The sequence below is a fragment of the Panulirus ornatus genome, chromosome 58 (genome assembly GCF_036320965.1).
Source record: "Panulirus ornatus isolate Po-2019 chromosome 58, ASM3632096v1, whole genome shotgun sequence".
Lineage (NCBI taxonomy): Eukaryota > Metazoa > Arthropoda > Malacostraca > Decapoda > Palinuridae > Panulirus > Panulirus ornatus.
This window is the reverse complement of record NC_092281.1, coordinates 28,699,966-28,726,293: the sequence shown is the minus strand read 5'-3', so window position 1 is coordinate 28,726,293 and position 26,328 is coordinate 28,699,966. Positions and strand designations below refer to the sequence as shown.

Below are 26,328 nucleotides of genomic sequence, written 5' to 3'. Positions count from 1 at the left end.
AAGGAATAGAGTAAATTGGAATGATGTGGTATACCAGGGTCAACGTGCTGTCAGTGGATTGAACCAGGGTATGTGAGGCATCTGGGGCAACCATGGAAAGTTTTGTATGTTCTGGATGTGGAAAGGAGCTGTGGTTTCGTTGCATTACACATGACTTAGTGTGAACGAATGTGGCTTTTTTGTCTCTTCCTAGTGCTGCTTTGCTGGAAGGAGGGTGGGATGCTGTTTCATGTGTGACGGTGTGGCAACAGGAATGGTTGAAGGCAGCAAGTATGAATATGTACATGTGTATATATATATATGTCTGTGTATATATATGTATGTATACGTTGAAGTGTATATATATGAATATGTGCGTGTAGGGGCGTTTATGTATGTATATTTGTGTATATGGGTGGTTGGCTCATTCTTCAGTTTCTTTGTGCTACCTCACTGACACAGAAAACAGTGGTTAACTATAATATAATAGATAAGTCAATATGATTTTAAGTGGCCTATCAGCTGATGTGCTGGTCTGAAGTAAATATCATGTATACTTGGAAAATTCTAGACGGTATAGTTCTCAACTTACATTTGGAAATTATATCCTGTTGGCACGACAGCTATGGAAGACTGTAAAATACTGCCTCAGAAATCCAAAAGTGCTATTTGTGCAAAAAGAGGGAACAATTTAGATATCTGGGGCCCAAGACTCTTTAACACCTTGCCATCTACTATCAGAAACTGCATGGAATGTACATTAGAGAAGTTTAAGACTGTATTGGACAGTCTCCTATGAAGTGTACTAGACCAGCCAGGTTGTAGGGGCTCTGTGGGCCAGAGGACTATGGCTTCCAACTGCTTCATCAACCAGTGACCCAGTCCAGCGGCCTGGGCTGGAAGTAAAGACCCTCGAAGACCCCATCAGGTATCCACAAGGAGGGAGGTGGATTTATTGTGTACAGGACAAGGTGTCTTGTAGAGTGAGAGAATTGTAGTAAGCAGTATGGTGAAGAGATAGGAGTTTGTGAAAGTTTTGCATAAGATGGTGACAAAGTGATGGGATATATTGGGATTGCATTCAAGTTTTCCAAGAAAAATATGATTGCATTGTTGATTGGTTATTCAAGCAGTTGAGTGTTTATGGTCTATGGTGAGATGCATAAAGACTGAGAGTGCATGCATAGTGCCATTACATAAAGGCGTGTGTGACAGAAGTGAGTGCTCATATTAAAGAGGCACGACTTTGTTTAATACACCTTTTGAGTGATGATCAAGAGGATGTCATGCATAGAGTATCTGACTGGGAAAGAGCAATTTGGCTTTTGAAAAGGTAGGGAATAAATCTACCGGATGTTTGCTTGGAGAAAAAGTGTTCATCCAACCAAGCTGTACCACCCAAGTCTGTCTGCAACTGTGCATATGGCCAGAAGGTTGATGGCTGAAATAGGCTATAGTAGTTGTTGTAAGGGGTACTGGGGAGTGCAGGGTATTTTTTCAAGCCTTCCAGTTAATGTGAAGGACCCATCTAGACAAGGAACAGTAAATAATTTAGATATCTAAACGGTGTTGGGTAAATCAGAATTGTCATGTAATGGTAACAGTAGTTCCCTAAGGATTGTAAGTTGACAGTGGGATTGCTTATAGGTTAAGAAGTGTGTGTGGAAGGGATTAGTTTTGGTTAGGGCAAAGATAGGTATGCTTCAAGGAACGGCAGGAACTGCAGTGTTGTATGGATGTAAGCAATGGCTGGTGGATGTATCAGAAAGGAAGAAGGCAGACATGTTGAAAATTAAATGCCTGAGAATGATGATTGGTGTGAGGCTGGTTGATTGTGAAAAAAAAATGACCTTTTAAGAGTAGGAAGCTGTAGGAAGTGCACTACATTTAAGAGAACTGACTGAGATGTGCTGAAATGGTATGGACATATGGAGAGACTAGGGAAAGACTGATTAAGAGAATTAATTGTTTGAAGTGGGGTGAGTAGGGGAGGATGGAGTGAAGGAGGCTTTTTGGGTATCAGGAACTAAACATTTAGGAGAGTGTGAAGCATGCATAGAATTGATCATTGTGGTATTATGACATCCTGTTGGTGGGCTGAACCAGGGCAATTTAAGTGGTAAAGGTAAACCATGTAATAGTCTGTGGGGCTTAGCCATAGATTGATTTCAGGACATCATATGTTGCAGCTTTAGAGTGGAAGCATGCAGATGAAGTCATTGTTCATTTGTTTTTATTGCTACATTTCGAAGGTGGGCAAGGAATTACACAAAAAAAATCATGTATACTGAAATAATATTTCTGCTGTGTACTTTTGGCTCGGAACTTTCTCTCTGTATCTCATGGCATATTTAATTCCTTGTGGTAAGTGAAAATATTTTGGCTGAAGAAACTCGTGAAATGAGTATTTATATATAGATTTATATATAGAATGTTGAAATTATGAAATTTAGTCTGGAAGTTGGTAAGTGACTTGCTTTATTGACAGAATAGTAACTTTGGAAATGTCTTACAGAATCATGCAAACACAGTCCGTCAGATCATCATGCATGCAATGGCAGAGTGGTACATGATGGTGGATAATGATCAAACAAGACTCAGTCGTATTTTGGATGTTGCACAAGATCTCAAAGCCCTGTCACTCCTACTCAATGCCCAGTCATTTCCATTTGTTGTAGATTTGGCTTGTTTGGCTTACAGACGTAAGTATGCTTGGTGCTTTAGTTGTATTGTTGAAAATGGTCTTTTGGAGTTGACTTTTTTTTTTCAGTGGTACTTTGTAAGGGGATTTTTTTATTAGGTGTTATTTTAGGCAACCTCCACAGAACAACCATTCACAGTTTTTCAATAGTGACATTTGAGAATTAGAGTAGAAGTTCATAGAACGACTCAAGTTTTCATGATAGCGACAGATTTGAAAAAAATTTGTTTTTCTAAATATTATGTTCAATTAATGATGAAATACTTAAGTATATTGCAAGGTTTTTAGGTATGATTCCTTTTACAATAATACTAAAGCCAAATGAGAGTAGATTCTTTTTGCTTTCCAGCTATTGACAGTCACTGTTAAAGGAAAAAGTTTTTCATATCCTTAATGTGCTATAAAAGTAGGAGCTATCTAACTTAGAAACATTAGAATTAGGGAATGTAATGGCCAAATACACCAACAGATATCATTATCACATAATGAATGGGATGGACTTGCTTTGGAAGGCTTGAACACCATTCACTCCACCCTATCCCATTCCACCACAACCCACCTTAGTCCTTCATCACTAGCATTATTAAATATTAGATTATTAAATATATATATATATATATATATATATATATATATATATATATATATGTTTTTTAATTTTTTAATTTTCCAAAAGAAGGAACAGAGGGGGCCAGGTGAGGATATTCCAAAAAAGGCCCAGTCCTCTGTTCTTAACGCTACCTCGCTAACGCGGGAAATGGCAAATAGTTTAAAAGAAAAGAAATATATATATATATATGTATATATATATACATATATATACAGTAGGGGTGAGGGTCAAGTCAATTGGGAGGTGAGTTTGAATGGAGAAAAACTGGAGGAAGTGAAGTGTTTTAGATATCTGGGAGTGGATCTGTCAGCGGATGGAACCATGGAAGCGGAAGTGGATCATAGGGTGGGGGAGGGGGCGAAAATTTTGGGAGCCTTGAAAAATGTGTGGAAGTCGAGAACATTATCTCGGAAAGCGAAAATGGGTATGTTTGAGGGAATAGTGGTTCCAACAATGTTGTATGGTTGCGAGGCGTGGGCTATGGATAGAGATGTGCGCAGGAGGATGGATGTGCTGGAAATGAGATGTTTGAGGACAATGTGTGGTGTGAGGTGGTTTGATCGAGTAAGTAACGTAAGGGTAAGAGAGATGTGTGGAAATAAAAAGAGCGTGGTTGAGAGAGCAGAAGAGGGTGTTTTGAAATGGTTTGGGCACATGGAGAGAATGAGTGAGGAGAGATTGACCAAGAGGATATATGTGTCGGAGGTGGAGGGAACGAGGAGAAGAGGGAGACCAAATTGGAGGTGGAAAGATGGAGTGAAAAAGATTTTGTGTGATCGGGGCCTGAACATGCAGGAGGGTGAAAGGAGGGCAAGGAATAGAGTGAATTGGAGTCATGTGGTATACAGGGGTTGACGTGCTGTCAGTGGATTGAATCAAGGCATGTGAAGCGTCTGGGGTAAACCATGGAAAGCTGTGTAGGTATGTATATTTGCGTGTGTGGACGTGTGTATGTACATGTGTATGGGGGGGGGGGGTTGGGCCATTTCTTTCGTCTGTTTCCTTGCGCTACCTCGCAAACGCGGGAGACAGCGACAAAGTATAAAAAAAAAAAAAAAAAAAAAAAAAAAAAAAAAAAAATATATATATATATATATATATATATATATATATATATATATATATATTCTTTCTTTCGTACTATTCGCCATTTCCCACGTCAGCGAGGTAGCGTTAAGAACAGAGGAATGGGCCTTTGAGGGAACATCCTCACCTGGCCCCCTTCTCTGTTCCTTCTTTTGGAAAATTGAAAAAAACGAGAGGGGAGGAATTCCAGCCACCCGCTCCCTCCCCTTTTAGTCGCCTTCTACGACACGCAGGGAATACGTGGGAAGTATTCTTTCTCCCCTATCCCCAGGGATATATATATATATATATTATATATATTTTTTTTTTTTTTTTTTTTATACTTTGTCGCTGTCTCCCGCGTTTGCGAGGTAGCGCAAGGAAACAGACGAAAGAAATGGCCCAACCCCCCCCATACACATGTACATACACTCGTCCACACACGCAAATATACATACCTACACAGCTTTCCATGGTTTACCCCAGACGCTTCACATGCCTTGATTCAATCCACTGACAGCACGTCAACCCCTGTATACCACATTGCTCCAATTCACTCTATTCCTTGCCCTCCTTTCACCCTCCTGCATGTTCAGGCCCCGATCACACAAAATCCTTTTCACTCCATCTTTCCACCTCCAATTTGGTCTCCCTCTTCTCCTCGTTCCCTCCACCTCCGACACATATATCCTCTTGGTCAATCTTTCCTCACTCATTCTCTCCATGTGCCCAAACCATTTCAAAACACCCTCTTCTGCTCTCTCAACCACGCTCTTTTTATTTCCACACATCTCTCTTACCCTTACGTTACTTACTCGATCAAACCACCTCACACCACACATTGTCCTCAAACATCTCATTTCCAGCACATCCATCCTCCTGCGCACAACTCTATCCATAGCCCACGCCTCGCAACCATACAACATTGTTGGAACTACTATTCCTTCAAACATACCCATTTTTGCTTTCCGGGATAATGTTCTCGACTTCCACACATTTTTCAAGGCTCCCAAAATTTTCGCCCCCTCCCCCACCCTATGATCCACTTCCGCTTCCATGGTTCCATCCGCTGACAGATCCACTCCCAGATATCTAAAACACTTCACTTCCTCCAGCCTCTCACCATTCAAACTCACCTCCCAATTGACTTGACCCTCAACCCTACTGTACCTAATAACCTTGCTCTTATTGACATTTACTCTTAACTTTCTTCTTCCACACACTTTACCAAACTCCGTCACCAGCTTCTGCAGTTTCTCACATGAATCCGCCACCAGCGCTGTATCATCAGCGAACAACAACTGACTCACTTCCCAAGCTCTCTCATCCCCAACAGACTTCATACTTGCCCCTCTTTCCAAAACTCTTGCATTTACCTCCCTAACAACCCCATCCATAAACAAATTAAACAACCATGGAGACATCACACACCCCTGCCGCAAACCTACATTCACTGAGAACCAATCACTTTCCTCTCTTCCTACACGTACACATGCCTTACATCCTCGATAAAAACTTTTCACTGCTTCTAACAACTTGCCTCCCACACCATATATTCTTAATACCTTCCACAGAGCATCTCTATCAACTCTATCATATGCCTTCTCCAGATCCATAAATGCTACATACAAATCCATTTGCTTTTCTAAGTATTTCTCACATACATTCTTCAAAGCAAACACCTGATCCACACATCCTCTACCACTTCTGAAACCACACTGCTCTTCCCCAATCTGATGCTCTGTACATGCCTTCACCCTCTCAATCAATACCCTCCCATATAATTTACCAGGAATACTCAACAAACTTATACCTCTGTAATTTGAGCACTCACTCTTATCCCCTTTGCCTTTGTACAATGGCACTATGCAAGCATTCCGCCAATCCTCAGGCACCTCACCATGAGTCATACATACATTAAATAACCTTACCAACCAGTCAACAATACAGTCACCCCCTTTTTTAATAAATTCCACTGCAATACCATCCAAACCTGCTGCCTTGCCGGCTTTCATCTTCCGCAAAGCTTTTACTACCTCTTCTCTGTTTACCAAATCATTTTCCCTAACCCTCTCACTTTCCACACCACCTCGACCCAAACACCCTATATCTGCCACTCTGTCATCAGACACATTCAACAAACCTTTAAAATACTCATTCCATCTCCTTCTCACATCACCACTACTTGTTATCACCTTGTTATATATATATATATATATATATATATATATATATTAGATTATTAAATATATATATATATATATATATATATATATATATATATATATATATATATATATATATATATATATATATATATATCTATATATATATATATATATATATATATATATATATATTTTTATTTTTTTTCAAACTATTCGCCATTTCTCGCGTTAGCAAGGTAGCGTTAAGAACAGAGGACTGGGCCTCTGAGGGAATATCCTCACCTGGCCCCCTTCTCTGTTCCTTCTTTTGGAAAATTAAAAAAAAAACGAGGGGAGGATTTCCAGCCCCCCGCTCCCTTCCCTTTTAGTCGCCTTCTACAACACGCAGGGAATACGTGGAAAGTACTCTTTCTCCCCTATCCCCAGGGATGATATATATTTATATTTTGCTTTGTCGCTGTCTCCCGCGTTTGCGAGGTAGCGCAAGGAAACAGACGAAAGAAATGGCCCAACCCACCCCATACACATGTATATACATACACGTCCACACACGCAAATATACATACCTATACATCTCAATGTACACATATATATACACACACAGACACATACATATATATACCCATGCACACAATTCACACTGTCTGCCTTTATTCATTCCCATCACCACCTCGCCACACATGGAATACCATCCCCCTCCCCCTCATGTGTGCGAGATAGCGCTAGGAAAAGACGACAAAGGCCCCATTCGTTCACACTCAGTCTCTAGCTGTCATGCAATAATGCCCGAAACCACAGCTCCCTTTCCACATCCAGGCCCTACACAACTTTCCATGGTTTACCCCAGGCGCTTCACATGCCCTGATTCAATCCACTGACAGCACGTCAACCCCGGTATACCACATTGATCCAATTCACTCTATTCCTTGCCCGCCTTTCACCCTCCTGCATGTTCAGGCCCCGATCACTCAAAATCTTTTCACTCCATCTTTCCACCTCCAATTTGGTCTCCCACTTCTCCTCATTCCCTCCACCTCTGACACATATATCCTCTTGGTCAATCTTTCCTCACTCATTCTCTCCATGTGCCCAAACCATTTCAAAACACCCTCTTCTGCACTCTCAACCACGCTCTTTTTATTTCCACACATCTCTCTTACCCTTACGTTACTTACTCGACCAAACCACCTCACACCACACATTGTCCTCAAACATCTCATTTCCAGCACATCCACCCTCCTGCGCACAACTCTATCCATAGCCCACGCCTCGCAACCATACAACATTGTTGGAACCACTATTCCTTCAAACATACCCATTTTTGCTTTCCGAGATAATGTTCTCGACTTACACACATTCTTCAAGGCTCCCAGAATTTTCGCCCCCTCCCCCACCCTATGATTCACTTCCGCTTCCATGGTTCCATCTGCTGCCAGATCCACTCCCAGATATCTAAAACACTTTACTTCCTCCAGTTTTTCTCCATTCAAACTTACCTCCCAATTGACGACCCTCAACCCTACTGTACCTAATAACCTTGCTCTTATTCACATTTACTCTTAACTTTCTTCTTTCACACACTTTACCAAACTCAGTCACCAGCTTCTGCAGTTTCTCACATGAATCAGCCACCAGCGCTGTATCATCAGCGAACAACAACTGACTGACTTCCCAAGCTCTCTTATCCACAACAGACTTCATACTTGCCCCCTCTTTCCAAAACTCTTGCATTCACCTCCCTAACAACCCCATCCATAAACAAATTAAACAACCATGGAGACATCACACACCCCTGCCGCAAACCTACATTCACTGAGAACCAATCACTTTCCTCTCTTCCTACACGTACTAAATATCATCTGATTTACCAGTGAACTAGCAACAATTGATGAATTAGAGTAATTTTCACCTTGATAGTGTGTGCTCTTACATTGTATTATACAATTTTTGTTCCTGGGTAGTAAGTGTTATTTCCTAATTGCTTATGCGTAAAAAGAACAGAAAAGGCTATTATTTATTGTTCCCTTCAAGCTTTGCTTTTGTGACCAGGACAGAGATATTTTGAAATGTAGCTCTTTACTATTGGACAATGAACGAATTTGCACATTTTTATTCACATAGTCAGAAAAACAACAACATATGAATGAAAATTAACATGTATTTACACTAATGTTTAACTAAAATGATCACAAAAGATTTAGAAATGAGTAGTTTTTCGAGGTTTACGATTGTACTGTAAATTACTTTAATGAATCTGACCCCAAATATAATCTCCCATCCTGTTCTCGTTATGTGTTCCTTGGTTGCAGCATTCATAGTTCAGTATATCCTGGTGGAAGCACTCGCCTTGCTTCTCTGAATACGCTCCCATGTTTTGCTTGAATTTATCAAGATGGGTGTCAAGGATATGGACTTTGAGGGACATCCTGCAGCCCATTTTGCTGTAGTTCTTCAACAAAGTCTCAACCAGCTCCACATAAGTTTTCAGCCTTGTGTTTGCCCAGGAAGCCCCAGATTGCTGCAACAAAGTTGTAACAAGCTGCTTTCTCCTTACTAGTGAGCTTTTTTGGAATTCCTTGCGCTCCAGGATCTTCTTTATATGGGGTCTGACGAAGACACCAGCTTTGACCTTTACCTCAGGCAGCAGGGAAGAAGTCTTAAAGGTACTTGAAGGCTTCAAACTTCTTATCTAGAGCTGTCACAAATTGTTTCATGAGGCCTAATTTTATGTGCAGTGTTGGCATGAACACCTCTGGGGGGTCCACTAGTGTCTCCCACTTGATGTTGTTCATCCCCACAGAGAATTCAGTCCACTGTGGCCAGTCCTGCCTGTGGTAGTACGCTGTGGTGTCCCTGCTGTCCCAAATGTAAAGATAGGAGGGAAACTTGGTAAAACTGCCTTGACCCAACAGGAATGCCACCATTTTGAAGTCTCTGATAACCTCCCAGCTGTAATCATCATACTTCAAGACATCTAGCAAGGTCTTAACACCGATGTAGTCTTCTTTAAGGTGCATCAAGCAAGTCAGGGGGAGTTACATTGTGGCAGAAGCAGGGCCATTCTGGTGGGTGAAGAAGCTGGAAAACCTAGGTGATGCTTCCTCTGATGTACAATTTGCACACACTCATCCAACAAGTTCCACTGCTAGAGCCTAACTGTCAAAAGCTCAGCACTGGACTTTGTGAGACCAAGATATCTGACCAGATTGTTGAGGTTTTTTGATTGCGATAGTATGGGTTTCTTTCCTCAGCTGCAACTCTGAAATTGTAATCTGGATCTACAAAGTCCTCCTCCTCCTCCTTTGACTTGCTAATCTTTTCTGACAATGGCTGCTCTCTCTCCATAGGAGTGGATATGGGAAGCTCAGGGCTGTGTGGCATTAGGGCAATGGATGATGGAAAGTCTTGGTACGTCATAGCAAGTGCAGTCTCACTAATCTGACTTGCAGAAGGTTCCACCATGCAGAAGTAGCAATTGCTTGAGTTGTCAGTGGGTTTCTGCCAAATTCTTGGGATAGTGGTCATTGTGGCTCTCTTTTCCCCTGTATGCCATCCTGCAAAAGAACATGACAGAATTATGATTATGGAAAAAAATTGTTTGTTTATGAATATATTTCACCCATGACTAATGTGTAAGATTTTCTCAACTTATTACTTGTATGATATTATTATTCAATAACATTGGAGATTTAAGAGAAATTCAAGTTTTTTTTTCAATTGTAAAGATTCTAAAAAAAATTTGTAACAAACTGCCATCCAAATGAGCAACATTTGTCTCTCTTACCTTACAGAGTTATTTTTTGCAGTGGTCACAGGTGAAGTAAGATGCCCAGAATTTGTCTTGATCCCTGACAGGTATGCCAAAATATGCCTTGTAGGCCTCACAGATCTTAGCTGATGTTGGTCTTGTTTTGATAGATTGGCTGCAGACATAGCAAAATGCACCTGCTGGATACTTGCAGCCTCCAGATGCCTTCTCAGAAAACTGTATTTATACATATCCAATTGGACAACTGTATCTAAACTGAAATGGTTGGCTTAAGGCTCTTATATTCATTCATCTAAATTTATTATACATAATCACTGTTTCCTGCGTCAGCAAGATAGCATCAGGAAACGGACGAAGAATGGCCCATCCATTCATATACTCATATTTACAAAAATGTCCACGTATGCACATATGCATGCATATACATAACATATTTATTTATTTATTTTGCTTTGTCGCTGTCTCCCGCGTTTGCGAGGTAGCACAAGGAAACAGACGAAAGAAATGGCCCAACCCAGCCCCATACACATGTATATACATACACGTCCACACACGCAAATATACACACCTATACATCTCAATGTACACACATATATACACACACAGACACATACACATATACACAAGTACACAACTCACACTGCCCGCCCCCATATGTATATGTTATACATAACATATACATACATATTCATAACATACACATACATTTACATGCACATATGCAGACATTACATGAACATATTCATACTTGCTTGCCTTTATCTTATATTTATACTGCTTTTCATACTACTGGAAACTTATAGAAATTTGTATATCAGCTACTCAGCACTGAATCTATCTGGAATGTTCTGAAAAATAGGTACATTTATAATTCTAAATATCACTGTCCTGATCAAAGTAAAGTTTCAAGGGAATATTAGCCATTCTCTTTACTTTATAGACATTAGAAAATAACACTAATTGCCAGGAAAAAAAAAGAAGTAAGAATTTGTTACACAGTGTTATTGATGATAAACTGTTTTGGGTATATTCCATACATGAGAAATAGGTTGGGGAAATTTTTTTGTTGGGAATGTTATAATATTCATTATACTTGAGTGAGGTAGCACCAGGAAATAGACAAAGAATGGCCCATCCACTCACATGCACATGTATATACATAAACTCCCATATACGCTCATATTCATACATTATACATGACAGCTAGAGACTGAGTGTGAACGAATGTGGCCTTTGTTGTCTTTTCCTAGCACTACCTCGCGCACATGCAGGGGGAGGGGGTTGTTATTTCATGTGTGGCGGGGTGGCGATGGGAATGAATAAAGGCAGACTGTATGAATTATGTACATGTGTATATATGTATATGTCTTTGTGTGTATATATATATGTATACGTTGAGATGTATAGGTATGGATATTTGCGTGTGTGGACATGTATGTATATACATGTGTATGTGGGTGGGTTGGGCCATTCTTTCATCTGTTTCCTTGCGCTACTTCGCTAACGCGGGAGACAGCGACAAAGCAAAATGAATAGATAAAATAAATCTTATACATCGCAGCACATACACATATTATTTATTGTTTATTATACTTAATCATTGCTTTCCACTTCAGCGAGGTAGTGCCAGGAAATGGACAAAGAATGGCTCATCCGCTCATATGTTTACATAAACGGCAATACACACACATATTCATATCAACATGTGTATGTATTTGTATATGTGTGTGTATAGACGTTTATGTATATTTTTTTTTTTTTTTTTTTTTATACTTTGTCGCTGTCTCCCGCGTTTGCGAGGTAGCGCAAGGAAACAGACGAAAGAAATGGCCCAACCCCCCCCCCCATACACATGTATATACATACGTCCACACACGCAAATATACATACCTACACAGCTTTCCATGGTTTACCCCAGACGCTTCACATGCCTTGATTCAATCCACTGACAGCACGTCAGCCCCAGTATACCACATCGCTCCAATTCACTCTGTTCCTTGCCCTCCTTTCACCCTCCTGCATGTTCAGGCCCCGATCACACAAAATCTTTTTCACTCCATCTTTCCACCTCCAATTTGGTCTCCCTCTTCTCCTTGTTCCCTCCACCTCCGACACATATATCCTCTTGGTCAATCTTTCCTCACTCATCCTCTCCATGTGCCCAAACCACTTCAAATCACCCTCTTCTGCTCTCTCAACCACGCTCTTTTTATTTCCACACATCTCTCTTACCCTTACGTTACTCACTCGATCAAACCACCTCACACCACACATTGTCCTCAAACATCTCATTTCCAGCACATCCATCCTCCTGCGCACAACTCTATCCATAGCCCACGCCTCGCAACCATACAACATTGTTGGAACCACTATTCCTTCAAACATACCCATTTTTGCTTTCCGAGATAATGTTCTCGACTTCCACACATTCTTCAAGGCCCCCAGAATTTTCGCCCCCTCCCCCACCCTATGATCCACTTCCGCTTCCATGGTTCCATCCGCTGCCAGATCCACTCCCAGATATCTAAAACACTTCACTTCCTCCAGTTTTTCTCCATTCAAACTCACCTCCCAATTGACTTGACCCTCAACCCTACTGTACCTAATAACCTTGCTCTTTTTCACATTTACTCTTAACTTTCTTCTTCCACACACTTTACCAAATTCAGTCACCAGCTTCTGCAGTTTCTCACCCAAATCATCCACCAGCGCTGTATCATCAGCGAACAACAACTGACTCACTTCCCAAGCTCTTTCATCCACAACAGACTGCATACTTGCCCCTCTTTCCAAAACTCTCTCATTCTCCTCCCTAAAAACCCCATCCATAAGCAAACTAAACAACCATGGAGACATCATGCACCCCTGCCGCAAACCAACATTCACTGAGAACCAATCACTTTCCTCTCTTCCAACACGTACACATGCCTTACATCCTCGATAAAAACTTTTCACTGCTTCGAACAACTTGCCTCCCACACCATATATTCTTAATACTTTCCACAGAGCATCTCTATCAACTCTTATCATATGCCTTGTCCAGATCCATAAATGCTACATACAAATCCATTTGCTTTTCTAAGTATTTCTCACATACATTCTTCAAAGCAAACACCTGATTCATGCATCCTCTAGCACTTCTGATACCACACTGCTCTTCTCCAATCTCAATCAAAACCCTCCCATATAATTTCCCAGGAATACTCAACAAACATATACCTCTGTTATTTGAGCACTCACTTTTATCCACTTTGCCTTTGTACAGTGGCACTATGCAAGCATTCCGCCAATCCTCAGGCACCTCACCATGAGTCATACATATATTAGATAACCTTACCAACCAGTCAACAATACATTTACCCCCTTTTTTAATAAATTCCACTTTGAAATGTATAGGTAAGTATATGTGCATGTGTGGGCATTTATGTACATACGTGTATGTGGGTGGGTTGGGCCATCTTTCGTCTGTTATTTGCGCTACCTCACTAACGCTGAAGACAGCTGCTAAGTATAATGAATGAAATAATAACAATACCCTTGGGATAGGGTAGGAAAATAGTTCCTATGTATTCCTTGTGTGTTGTAGAAGGTGACCGTAAAGGGCAGGAGTGGGTGGGTATGCTGGAAACCTTGTACTTTAATTTTCTAAAGTTACTAGAGAAGTAATAGCTAAGCGAGGAGTGTTAATTCCCCTCGAAGGCTCAAGTTAAGTGTCTGAATCTGTTTGGATGTAACCAAGTTGAGAAGAAAGGAGAGATAAGTAGTGCTCAAGGAAAGGAATGTGGACATTCTTGCTTTTAGTGAAAGAAAGTTGAAGGTTAATTGAGAAAAATGTTTTAGGGTTAAAGTTGGGATTTAGTGTGAGTGAGAGTTAAGGAAGGGGTAGTGTCTCTGCTGAAGAAAGAGTTGTAGGAATGTTTGAAGGAGTAGAAGGAAGTGAGCCTCAGACTGGTGTATGTAAAAGTGAAATTGGATTACAAGATACGGGTGATTTTGAGTTCTTATGCCCCTGGCCACAAGAGGAGTTATGAAGAGATGTGAGTATTTTGGGAGGAGCTAAGTGAATGTGTCAGCAATTTTTACATGAGACTAGGGATTAGTGATGTGTGATTTGCATATGGAAGTGGATAATGTAGCAGGTGAGGGTATGATTGGGGGGAAAAAGTGAACAGCTAATGGAGTTGTTTGCTGAAAAAGGATTGGTGATTGGGAATACCTGGTTTAAAAAGAGGAACATGCATAAGTAGACATAAGTGAGTTGGAGATGGTATGCAAACTTTACTGGATCACACACTAATTGATAGCCATGCAAAAGGGAGACTGTTGGATGTGGATGTGTTGAGGGGGGCAGCTGGTGGGATGCTTGATCATTGTTTAGTGGAGGTGAGGGTGAAGATTTAAAGACATTTTCTGAAAAGAGGAAATGATATGGTTGAGGAGAGGGTAGTAAACATGAAAAAGGGACTTGTGTAAAGAAATAACAGGACAAAATGAGTTTGGAATGGCAGAAGGTGAGATCGAATAAATTTAGGAGAATGGGTGAAGAATGTGAAGGATTTAGGGAAGCAGTGCTGATATATATGAAAGAAGTATATATCATGCAGAATGTGGGAAAGGGTATTGAGTGGTGGGATGATGTATGGGCAGTGTTTACAGGGAAGGAGTGCAAGTGATTGTGAGATGTACAAGGGAAATCAAGAAGAAGGTTGCGTTGTCCCCGGTTGCTAGGAAATGATGTACTATTACTTTGTTTTACAGAATAACCTCAGTTGGATTCATATTCTTTTAAGATTATTATCTGAGGGACTTTCATGTCCGATAATAGCTCTAGCAGCCAGGTTGATTACTATATCATTACAGTGTTTGGGAAAAAATTGAAAACTGTAAATGTCCCTTTGAATTCAAGGTAATGTACTCAAACAGTATTTACAAACTGAGCCATTTGCTTTGAGGAAATCATTTTACTTGGTTAGCTAACTTAATGGAATGTGAGTTTGATAATAGAATTAAGTAGTGAATGGAATTGGAGACTTAAAAGCTGAGTGTTGGTATAGTATCAAAATCTGGTTATGGAATAGAAAACTGCATTGAGTGCAAGGAGTTGAAATAACCTTTTGGGAATGGAAAGAGGTAATAAGATAGACATTATGGAGTTAGAAATTCTAAAGGGGTTACAGATTTCATTGACAGCACCTGAAGATAAAATTGTTCTCATAATTTTTGATTGGTTTTCTTTCTCTTAGGTGAATTTTTGAAGCTAGACAAATGGCTGACTGACAAGATTCGGGAACATGGAGAACCCTTTGTATCTGCTTGTATAAAGTTCCTTCAGCGGCGATGTCCTCAGCTCGTGGGTGGTAAGGAGGATATGATTCCAAAGTCATCACAGCTACCTCCAGAGACTATGGCTACTATTCTCGTTTGCCTCAATGCATATGCAATGTAAGTATTTTGTTTTGTCTGTGTATAAGTTTATAAACTTTGCCAGTATTTTGGCTGAATGGAAACCATGTATACTCTTAGTTTTTCACACAGGTCCACAACCCATGGAGTGAACTGATCAAAGACGTACATTCTGTGGTATTCCTTATAGAATTTCCATTTTGCGCTCTTGAGTTGATTCATAAAACTAGATTGAACTTGGTTATTGGTATCTCTAATCTTTGAATTTCAATTCCCTATAAAAAAAAATCATTGCCCTTGAATCCTCATCTGCTGTATTTAGCTTTTGTATTAGTCTGTACCTTTATGCTACTAAAGATTTTTCTACAATATCAACCAAAAATATTTCTCAGGTGTACCCTCCAAATTTCCCTGTTGTCTGTGCTGCATTTTGGTGTTTTTTCCAACACTTATCATTCTAACATTTTCAGTCTTTAGTATTACTGTTTTGTTTATTATACTTTATTGTTGTTTCCTGCATTGGTGAGGTAGTGCCAGGAAACAGATGAAGAAGGCCCATCCATTCATATACACATATATATACATAAACACTCATATATGCACTTTTTTTTCATCCTTTGTTGCTGTCTTCCACATTAGCGAGGTGGCACAAGGAAACAGATGAAAGAATGGCCCAACCCACCCACATATACATGTATACACATACACGCCCACACACGCACATATACACACCTGTACAATTCAACGTATACACACATATACATACACAGACATAAACATATATACGTATTCATACTTACTACCTTCTTCTATTCCTGTTGCCACCCCACCACACATGAAATGGCATCCCCTCTCCTCGCTTGTGGGCTAGGAAAAGACAACTAAGGCCACATTTGTTCACATTTAGTCTCTAGGTGTCATGTGTAATGCACCGAAATCATAGCTCCCTTTTGTCATCCAGGCCCACAAAACTTTCCTTGGTTTACCCCAGATGCTTCTCATGCCCTGGTTCAATCCATTGATAGCGCATTGACCCCGGTATACCACATTGTTCCAATTCACTCTATTCCTTGCACGCCTTTCACCCTCCTGTATGTTCAGGCCCTGATCGCTCAAAATCCATTTCACTCCATCCTTCCACCTCCAATTTGGTCTCCCACTTCTCCTTGTTCCCTCTACCTATGACACATATCTTCTTTGTCAATCTTTCCTCACTCATTGTCTCCATGTGACCAAACCATTTCAATACTCCCTCTTCTGCTCTCTCAACCACACACTTTTTATTACCACATATCTCTGGGGATAGGGGAGAAAGAATACTTCCCACGTATTCCCTGCGTGTCGTAGAAGGCGACTAAAAGGGAAGGGAGCGGGGGGCTGGAAATCCTCCCCTCTCGTTTTTTTTTTTTTTTTTTCCAAAAGAAGGAACAGAGGAGAGGTCCAGGTGAGGATATTCCCTCAAAGGCCCAGTACTCTGTTCTTAACGCTACCTTGCTATCGCGGGAAATAGCGAATAGTATGAAAAAAAAAAAAAAAAATCTCATACCCTTTCATTACTTACTCGATCATACCACCTCACACCACATATTGTCCTCATACATCTCATTTCCAACACACCCACCCTCCTCCGCAGAACCCTATCAATAGCCCACACCTTGCAACCATATAACATTGTTGGAATCACTATTCCTTCAAACATACCCATTTTTGCTCTCTCAGCACACATTCTTCAATGCTCCCAGAACCTTTGCCCCCTCCCCCACCCTGTGACTCACTTCTGCTTCCATGGTTCCATCTGCTGCTAAATCCACTCCCAGATATCTAAAACACTTCACTTCCTCCAGTTTTTCTCCATTCAAACTTACCTCCCAATTGACTCTTTTCTCAGCCTTACTGAACCTGATAACCTTGCTCTTATTCATATTTACTCTCAGCTTTCGTCTTTCACACACTTCGCCAAACTCAGTCACCAGCTTCAGCAGTTTCTCACCCAAATCAACCACGAGCTCTGTATCATCAGCGAACAACAACTGACTCACTTCCCAAGCCGTCTCCTCCACAACAGACTGCATACTTGCCCCTCTCTCCAGAACTCTTGCATTTACCTCCCTAACAACCCCATCCATAAACAGATTAAGAAATTAAACAACCAGTAAGACATCACACACCCTTGCTGCAAACTGACATTCACCGGGAACCAATCACTTTCCTCTTTTCCTATTCGTACACATGCCTTACATCCTCGATAAAAACTTTTCACTGCTACTAGCAACTTACCCTCCACAGAGCATATCTATTAACTCTATCATATGCTTTCTTCAGATCCATAAATGCTACATACAAATCCATTTGTTTTTCTAAGTATTTCTCACATACATTCTTCAAAGCAAGCACTTCATCCATACATCCTCTACCACTTCTGAAACCACACTGCTCTTCCCCAATCTGATGCTCTTTACATGCCTTTACCCTCTAAATCAATACCCTCCCATATAATTTCCTAGGAATACTCAACAAACTTATACCTTTGTAATTTGAAGACTCACCTTTATCCCCTCTGCCCTAGTACAGTGGCACTCTGCATGCTTTCTGCCAATCCTCAGGCACCTCTCCATGAACCATACATACTTTGAATATTCTCACCAACCAGTCAACAACACAGTCACCTCCTTTTTTAATAAGTTCCACTGCAATACCATCCAAACCTGCCATCTTGCCAGCTCTCATCTTCCACAAAGCTTTCACTACCTCTTCTCTGTTTACCAAACCATTCTCCCTTACCCTCTCACTTGGCACACCATCTCGACCAAAACACCATATATCTGCCACTCTATCTTCAAACACATTCAACAATCCTTCAAAATACTCACTCCATCTCCTTCTCACTTCACCACTAATTGTTATTACTTCCCCATTAGCTCCTTCCGCCGATGTTCCCATTTGTTTTCTGGTCTTACACACTTTATTTACCTCCTTCCAAAACATCTTTTTATTCCTAAAATTTAGCGATACTCTCTCACCCCAACTCTCATTTGCCCTCTTTTTCACCTTTTGCACCTTTTTCTTGACCTCCTGCCTCTTTCTTTTATACATCTCCCAGTCATTTGCATTATTACCCTGCAAAAATTGTCCAAATGCCTCTCTCTTCTCTTTCACTAACAATCTTGCTTCTTCATCCCACCACTCGCTACCCTTTTTAATCTACCCACCTCCCACCTTTTTCATGCTGGAAGCATCTTTTGCACAAGCCATCACTGCTTCCCTAAATACATCCCATTCCTCCTCCATTCCCCTTATGTCATTTGCTCTCACCTTTTTCCATTCTGCACTCAATCTATCTGGGTACTTCCTCACACAAGTTTCCTTTCCAAGCTCGCTCACTCTCACCACTGTCTTCACCCCAACATTCTCTCTTCTTTTCTGAAAACCTCTACAAATCTTCACTTTCACCTCCACAGATTTAATGATCAGATATCCCTCTAGTTGCCCCTCTCAGCACATTAACATCCAAAAGTCTCTCTTTCACGCACCTATCAATCAACAGGTAATTCAGTAACAGCTCTCTGACCATCTCTCCTACTTACATACGTATAATTATGTATATATGGAGTGAAAAAGATTTTGTGTGATCGGGGCCTGAACATGCAGGAGGGTGAAAGGAGGGCAAGGAATAGAGTGAATTGGAGCGATGTGGTATACAGGGGTTGACGTGCTGTCGGTGGATTGAATCAGGGCATGTGAAGCGTCTGGGGTAAACCATGGAAAGCTGTGTAGGTATGTATATTTGCGTGTGTGGACGTGTGTATGTACATGTGTATGGGGGGGGGGGGTTGGGCCATTTCTTTCGTCTGTTTCCCTGCGCTACCTCGCAAACGCGGGAGACAGCGACAAAGTATGAAAAAAAAAAAAAAAAAAAAAAAATCTCTTTTTAAACCAGGTATTCCTAATCACCAGTCTTTTTTTCAGCACACAAATCTGCAAGCTCTTCACCACTTCCATTTACAACAATGAACACCCCTTGTACACCAATTATACCTTCAACTGCCACATTACTAACCTTTGCATTCAAATCACCCATCAGTATAACCCGGTCTAATGCATCAAAACTAGTAACACACTCACTCAGCTGCTCCCAAAACACATGCCACTCATGATCTTTCTTCTCATGACCAGGTGCATAGGCACCAATAGTCACCACTCTCCATCCAGTTTCAGTTTTACCCATATCAGTCTAGACTTTACTTTCTTAAACTCTGTCACATACTCCCACAAGTCCTGCTTCAGGAGTAGTGCTTGTCCTTCCTTTGCTCTTGCCCTCTCACCAACCCCTGACTTTACTCCCAAGACATTCCCAAACCACTCTTCCCCTTTACCCTTGAGCTTCATTTCACTCAGAGCAAAAACATCTAGGTTCCCTTCCTCAAACATACTACCTATCTCTGATTTTTTCTCATTTTGGTTATATCCACACACAGTTAGACACCACGATCTGAGCCTTCGAGGAGGATGAGCTCTCCCCGCATGACTACTACTGTTTTCCCTTTAGGAAGTTAAAGCACAAGGAGGGGAGGGTCTCTCTCTCTCTCTCTCTCTCTCTCTCTCTCTCTCTCTCTCTCTCTCTCTCTCTCTCTCTCTCTCTCTCCCCCTCCCCCTCCCTCCTTCCCTCCCTCCCTCCCTCGTCACCTTTTACAACACGCAGGGAATGCGTGGAAAGTATTCTTTCTCCCCTATCCTCAGGGATACCTCCCATATTAACATATACATACATATTCCTATGAGTCCATGGGGAAAATGAAACACAATAAGTTACCAAGTGCACTTTCGTGTAATAATCACATCATCAGGGGAGACATAAGAGAGAAGTATAACAGTCAGTTGATATACATCGAAGAGACGGAGCTAGGATGCCATTTGGTAAACATGCATACACAGTCACAGACATATATACACATTTCTATGAGTCCACGGGGAAAACAAAACACAATAAGTTCCCAAGTGCACTTTCGTGTAATAATTATATCAGGGGAGATACAAGAAAGAAATATAAGTCAGTTGTTATACAATGAAGAGATGTAGCTAGAACGCCATTTGGTAAACAAGTGATTGTTTACCAAATGGTGTCCTAGCTATGTCTTTTTGTTGTATATCAACTGATTGTTATATTTCTTTCTTGTATCTTCCCTGATGATATGATTATTACACGAAAGTGCACTTGGGAACTTACAGTTTTTCATTTTCCCCGTGGACTCGTGGGAATATACTGATCACGCACAAAGTTGTGATCCTTTCCATTATATACACATGTACATATTCACACTTGTTTGCCTTCATCCATTACTGTCGCTAACCTGCCCCACAGGAAACAGCATCTCTACCCCCTGTTTCAGCAAGGTAGACCCAGGAAAAGAGACAAAAAATGCCACTTTTGTTCACACTCATTCTCTTGCTGTTATGTGTAATACACTGAAACCATACCTCCCTATCCACTTCCAAGCCCCACATACCTTTTCATGGTTTACTCCAGACGCTTCACATGTCCTGGTTCATTCCATTGACAGCATGTCAACCCCGGTATACCACATAATTCCAATTCATTCTATTCCTTGTTCTCTCCACCTCTGACACATATATCCTCTTTGTCAATCTTTCCCCACATGTTCTCTCCATATGACCAAACCATTTCAACACACGCACTCTTCTGCTCTCTCTACCACACTTTTTATTTTCTTACATCTCTCTTATCCTTTCATTACTTGGTCAAACCACCTCACACCACATATTGTCCTCAAAACATTTCATTTCCAACACATCCACCCTCTTCCGTACAGCCCAATCTACAGCCCATGCCTCGCACCCATATAACATTGTTGGAACTACTATTCCTTCAAACATACCGTTTTAGCTCTCCAAGATAACGTTCTCTTCTTCCACACATTCTTCATTGCTCCCAGAACCTTCGCCCCCTCCCCCAGCCTATGACTCACTTCCACTTCCATGGTTCCATTCACTGCTAAGTCTACTGGATATCTAAAACACTTCACTTCCTCCAGTTTTTCTCTATTCAGACTTACATCCCAGTTAACTTGTTCCTCAACCCTACTGAACCTAAGAACCTTGCTGTTATTCACATTTACTCAACTTTTTCCTTTAACACACTTTTCCTGACTCAGTCACCAACTTCTGCAGTTTCTTGCTCAAATCAGCCACTAGAGCTGTATCGTCAATGAACAACAGCTGACTTGCTTCGCAGCCTATAGTATGTAAGTATGTGTGCTTTGCAATTTAGGAAAGGGTTAGAGGGGCTTTGTTAGATCATTTGGTAGTAAAATGTAAGTTAGTTGGTTTTTATTGTACGTGTAGGAAGAGAGGAAAGTGATTGGTTCTCAGTGAATGTAGGTTAGCGGCAGGGGTGTGTGATGTTTCCATGGTTGTTTAATTTGTTTATGAATGGGGTTGTTAGGGAGGTGAATGCAAGAGCTTTGGAAAGAGGGGCAAGTATGCAGTCTGTTGTGGATGAGAGAGCTTGGGAAGTGAGTCAGTTGTTGTTCGCTGATGATACAGCTCTAGTGGCTGATTCATGTAAGAAACTGCAGAAGTTGGTGACTGAGTTTGGTAAAGTGTGTCAAAGAAGAAAGTTTAGAGTAAATGTGAGTAAGAGCAAGGTTATTAGGTACAGTAGGGTTGAGGGTCAAGTCAGTTGGGAGGTAAGTTTGAATGGAGAAAAACTAGATGAAGTAAAGTGTTTTAGATATCTGGGAGTGGATCTGGCAGCGGATGGAACCATGGAAGTGGAAGTGAATCATAGGGTGGGGGAGGGGGCGAAAATTCTGGGAGCCTTGAAGAATGCTTGGAAGTCGAGAACATTATCCCGGAAAGCAAAAATGGGCATGTTTGAAGGAATAGTGGTTCCAACAATGTTGTATGGCTGCGAGGCGTGGGCTATGGATAGAGTTGTGCGCAGGAGGGTGGATGTGCTGGAAACGAGATGTTTGAGGACAATGTGTGGTGTGAGGTGGTTTGATCGAGTAAGTAATAATAGGGTAAGAGAGATGTGTGGTGATAAAAAGAGTGTGGTTGAGAGAGCAGAAGAGGGTGTTTTGAAATGGTTTGGTCACATGGAGAGGATGAGTGAGGAAAGATTGACCAAGAGGATATATGTGTCAGAGGTGGAGGGAACGAGAAGTGGGAGACCAAATTGGAGGTGGAAAGATGGAGTGAAAAAGATTTTGAGTGATCGGGGCCTAAACATGCAGGAGGGTGAAAGGCATGCAAGGAATAAAGTGAATTGGGATGATATGGTATACCGGGGTCGATGTGCTGTCAGTGGATTGAACCAGGGCATGTGAAGCGTCTTGGGTAAACCATGGAAAGTTGTGTGGGGCCTGGATGTGAAAAGGGAGCTGTGGTTTTGGTGCATTAATACATGACAACTAGAGACTGAGTGTGAACGAATGTGGCCTTTGGTGTCTTTTCCTAGCGCTACCTCACACATATGAGGGGGGAGGGGGTTGTTATTCCATGTGTGGTGAGGTGGCGATGGGAATAAATAAAGGCAGACAGTATGAATTATGTACATGTGCATATATGTATATGTCTGTGTGTGTATACATATGTGTACAATGAGATGTAAAGGTATGTATATTTGTGTGTGTGGACGTGTATGTATATACATGTGTGTGTGGGTGGGTTGGGCCATTCTTTCATCTGTTTCCTTGCGCTACCTCGCTAATGCGTGAGACAGTGACAAAGCAAATAAATTAAACTAGTAGTACATATATATAAAAAAGGGTGATAAAGGTAGAAGTTGTGGAATGATAGTGAAACTAAACTACCATGAGAAGTTAAAGCAGAAGCTTAAAAGATATGAAATATTACAAAGTGAGGTTGAGGTGATGTGGATGCAGTTTAAAGATACAGTACTAGAAGCTGCTTTCGAGGGATGTAACAGTGCCAGTATAGGTTGTGGAAAGTGTGAGAGAAAATGGTTGCTTGAAGATATAAGAAGGTGAGTTGATAAAGAAAGTTTAGGACCTGAAAATGCCAGAAAGGATTGGAAAACAAAAGAGTTTAGAATATGAGGGTTTCAAGTATATTGATGAGAAAATATTAAGCAGGCTGTTCAAAGCTTACGTAAAGTCAGAACTATAATATTGCTTTTTAAGTTTGGTTACTACCAAATGAAGCACAAAGAGCTTATAGAGGAGGTCCAGAAGAGGGCAATAAATTTGGTACAAGAATTAGAAGAGGTGAGTTATAGGGAAAGGCTAAGGACTTCAACTTTGCCCACCATGAATGTGAGAGGAGTAAGAGGTAGCCTGACCTTAGCCTTTGAAATTTTGAAAACGGATTTATGATGTGGACAGTGAACAGTTTTTTGAGAGTTGTGGGGTAGAGCAACCAGTAACAACATTATGTAAAGCAGGGAACTTGTTGAAGAAGATCAAAAGTTTTTTAGTATAAGAGGGATACAAAGGCAAAGGGGATAAAGGTGAATGTTCAACTTACAATTATGCATGCATTCCACCAATCCTCAGGCACTTCACCATGAACCATACATACATTGAATATCCTTACCAACCAGTCAACAACACAGTCACTACCTCTTTTTTTAATGAATTCCACTGCAGTACCATCCAAACCCACTGCCTTGCCAGCTTTCATCTTCTGCAAAGGCTTTACTACCTCTTCTCTGTTGACAAACCATAACCCCTTACCCTCTCACTTAGCACACCACCTTGACCAAAACACCCTATATCTGCCATTCTATTATCAAACACATTCAACAAACCTTCAAAATACTCACTCCATCTCCTTCTCACCTCATCTTACCTTTACTTGTTATTACCTCTCCATTAGCTTCCTTCACCGATGCTCCCATTTGTTCTATTGTCTTACACACTTTATTTACCTCCTGTACTTGTGTATATATATTTTTTTTTTTTTTTTTTATATACTTTCTCGCTGTCTCCCGCGTTTGCGAGGTAGCGCAAGGAAACAGACGAAAGAAATGCCACCCCCCCCCCCCCCCCCCCCCCCCCCATACACATGTACATACACACGTCCACACACGCAAATATACATACCTACACAGCTTTCCATGGTTTACCCCAGACACTTCACATGCCTTGATTCAATCCACTGACAGCACGTCAACCCCTGTATACCACATCGCTCCAATTCACTCTATTCCTTGCCCCCCTTTCACCCTCCTGCATGTTCAGGCCCCGATCACACAAAATCTTTTTCACTCCATCTTTCCACCTCCAATTTGGTCTCCCTCTTCTCCTCGTTCCCTCCACCTCCGACACATATATCCTCTTGGTCAATCTTTCCTCACTCATTCTCTCCATGTGCCCAAACTATTTCAAAACACCCTCTTCTGCTCTCTCAACCACGCTCTTTTTATTTCCACACATCTCTCTTACCCCTTACTCGATCAAACCACCTCACACCACACATTGTCCTCAAACATCTCATTTCCAGCACATCCATCCTCCTGCGCACAACTCTATCCATAGCCCATGCCTCGCAACCATACAACATTGTTGGAACCACTATTCCTTCAAACATACCCATTTTTGCTTTCCGAGATAATGTTCTCGACTTCCACACATTTTTCAAGGCTCCCAAAATTTTCACCCCCTCCCCCACCCTATGATCCACTTCTGCTTCCATGGTTCCATCCGCTGACAGATCCACTCCCAGATATCTAAAACACTTCACTTCCTCCAGTTTTTCTCCATTCAAACTCACCTCCCAATTGACTTGACCCTCAACCCTACTGTACCTAATAACCTTGCTCTTATTCACATTTACTCTTAACTTTCTTCTTCCACACACTTTACCAAACTCAGTCACCAGCTTCTGCAGTTTCTCACATGAATCAGCCACCAGCGCTGTATCATCAGCGAACAACAACTGACTCACTTCCCAAGCTCTCTCATCCCCAACAGACTTCATACTTGCCCCTCTTTCCAGGACTCTTGCATTTACCTCCCTAACAACCCCATCCATAAACAAATTAAACAACCATGGAGACATCACACACCCCTGCCGCAAACCTACATTCACTGAGAACCAATCACTTTCCTCTCTTCCTACACGTACACATGCCTTACATCCTTGATAAAAACTTTTCACTGCTTCTAACAACTTTCCTCCCACACCATATATTCTTAATACCTTCCACAGAGCATCTCTATCAACTCTATCATATGCCTTCTCCAGATCCATAAATGCTACATACAAATCCATTTGCTTTTCTAAGTATTTCTCACATACATTCTTCAAAGCAAACACCTGATCCACACATCCTCTACCACTTCTGAAACCGCACTGCTCTTCCCCAATCTGATGCTCTGTACATGCCTTCACCCTCTCAATCAATACCCTCCCATATAATTTACCAGGAATACTCAACAAACTTATACCTCTGTAATTTGAGCACTCACTCTTATCCCCTTTGCCTTTGTACAATGGCACTATGCACGCATTCCGCCAATCCTCAGGCACCTCACCATGAGTCATACATACATTAAATAACCTTACCAACCAGTAACAATACAGTCACCCCCTTTTTTAATAAATTCCACTGCAATACCATCCAAACCTGCTGCCTTGCCGGCTTTCATCT

The 26,328-nt window shown here is 41.2% G+C and overlaps 1 protein-coding gene across 1 annotated transcript in view; it reads left to right on the top strand.

The window, feature by feature from the left end:
- The window catches only part of Not1 (CCR4-NOT transcription complex subunit 1), a 560,605-nt gene that overhangs the window by 179,067 nt on the left and 355,210 nt on the right, over positions 1 to 26,328 (top strand). Inside the window, exons 11-12 of the mRNA XM_071695617.1 lie at positions 2,495 to 2,681; positions 15,536 to 15,734. Of these exons, the coding sequence (XP_071551718.1) occupies positions 2,495 to 2,681; positions 15,536 to 15,734 (386 nt within the window). The remainder of the gene's footprint in view (positions 1 to 2,494; positions 2,682 to 15,535; positions 15,735 to 26,328) is intronic.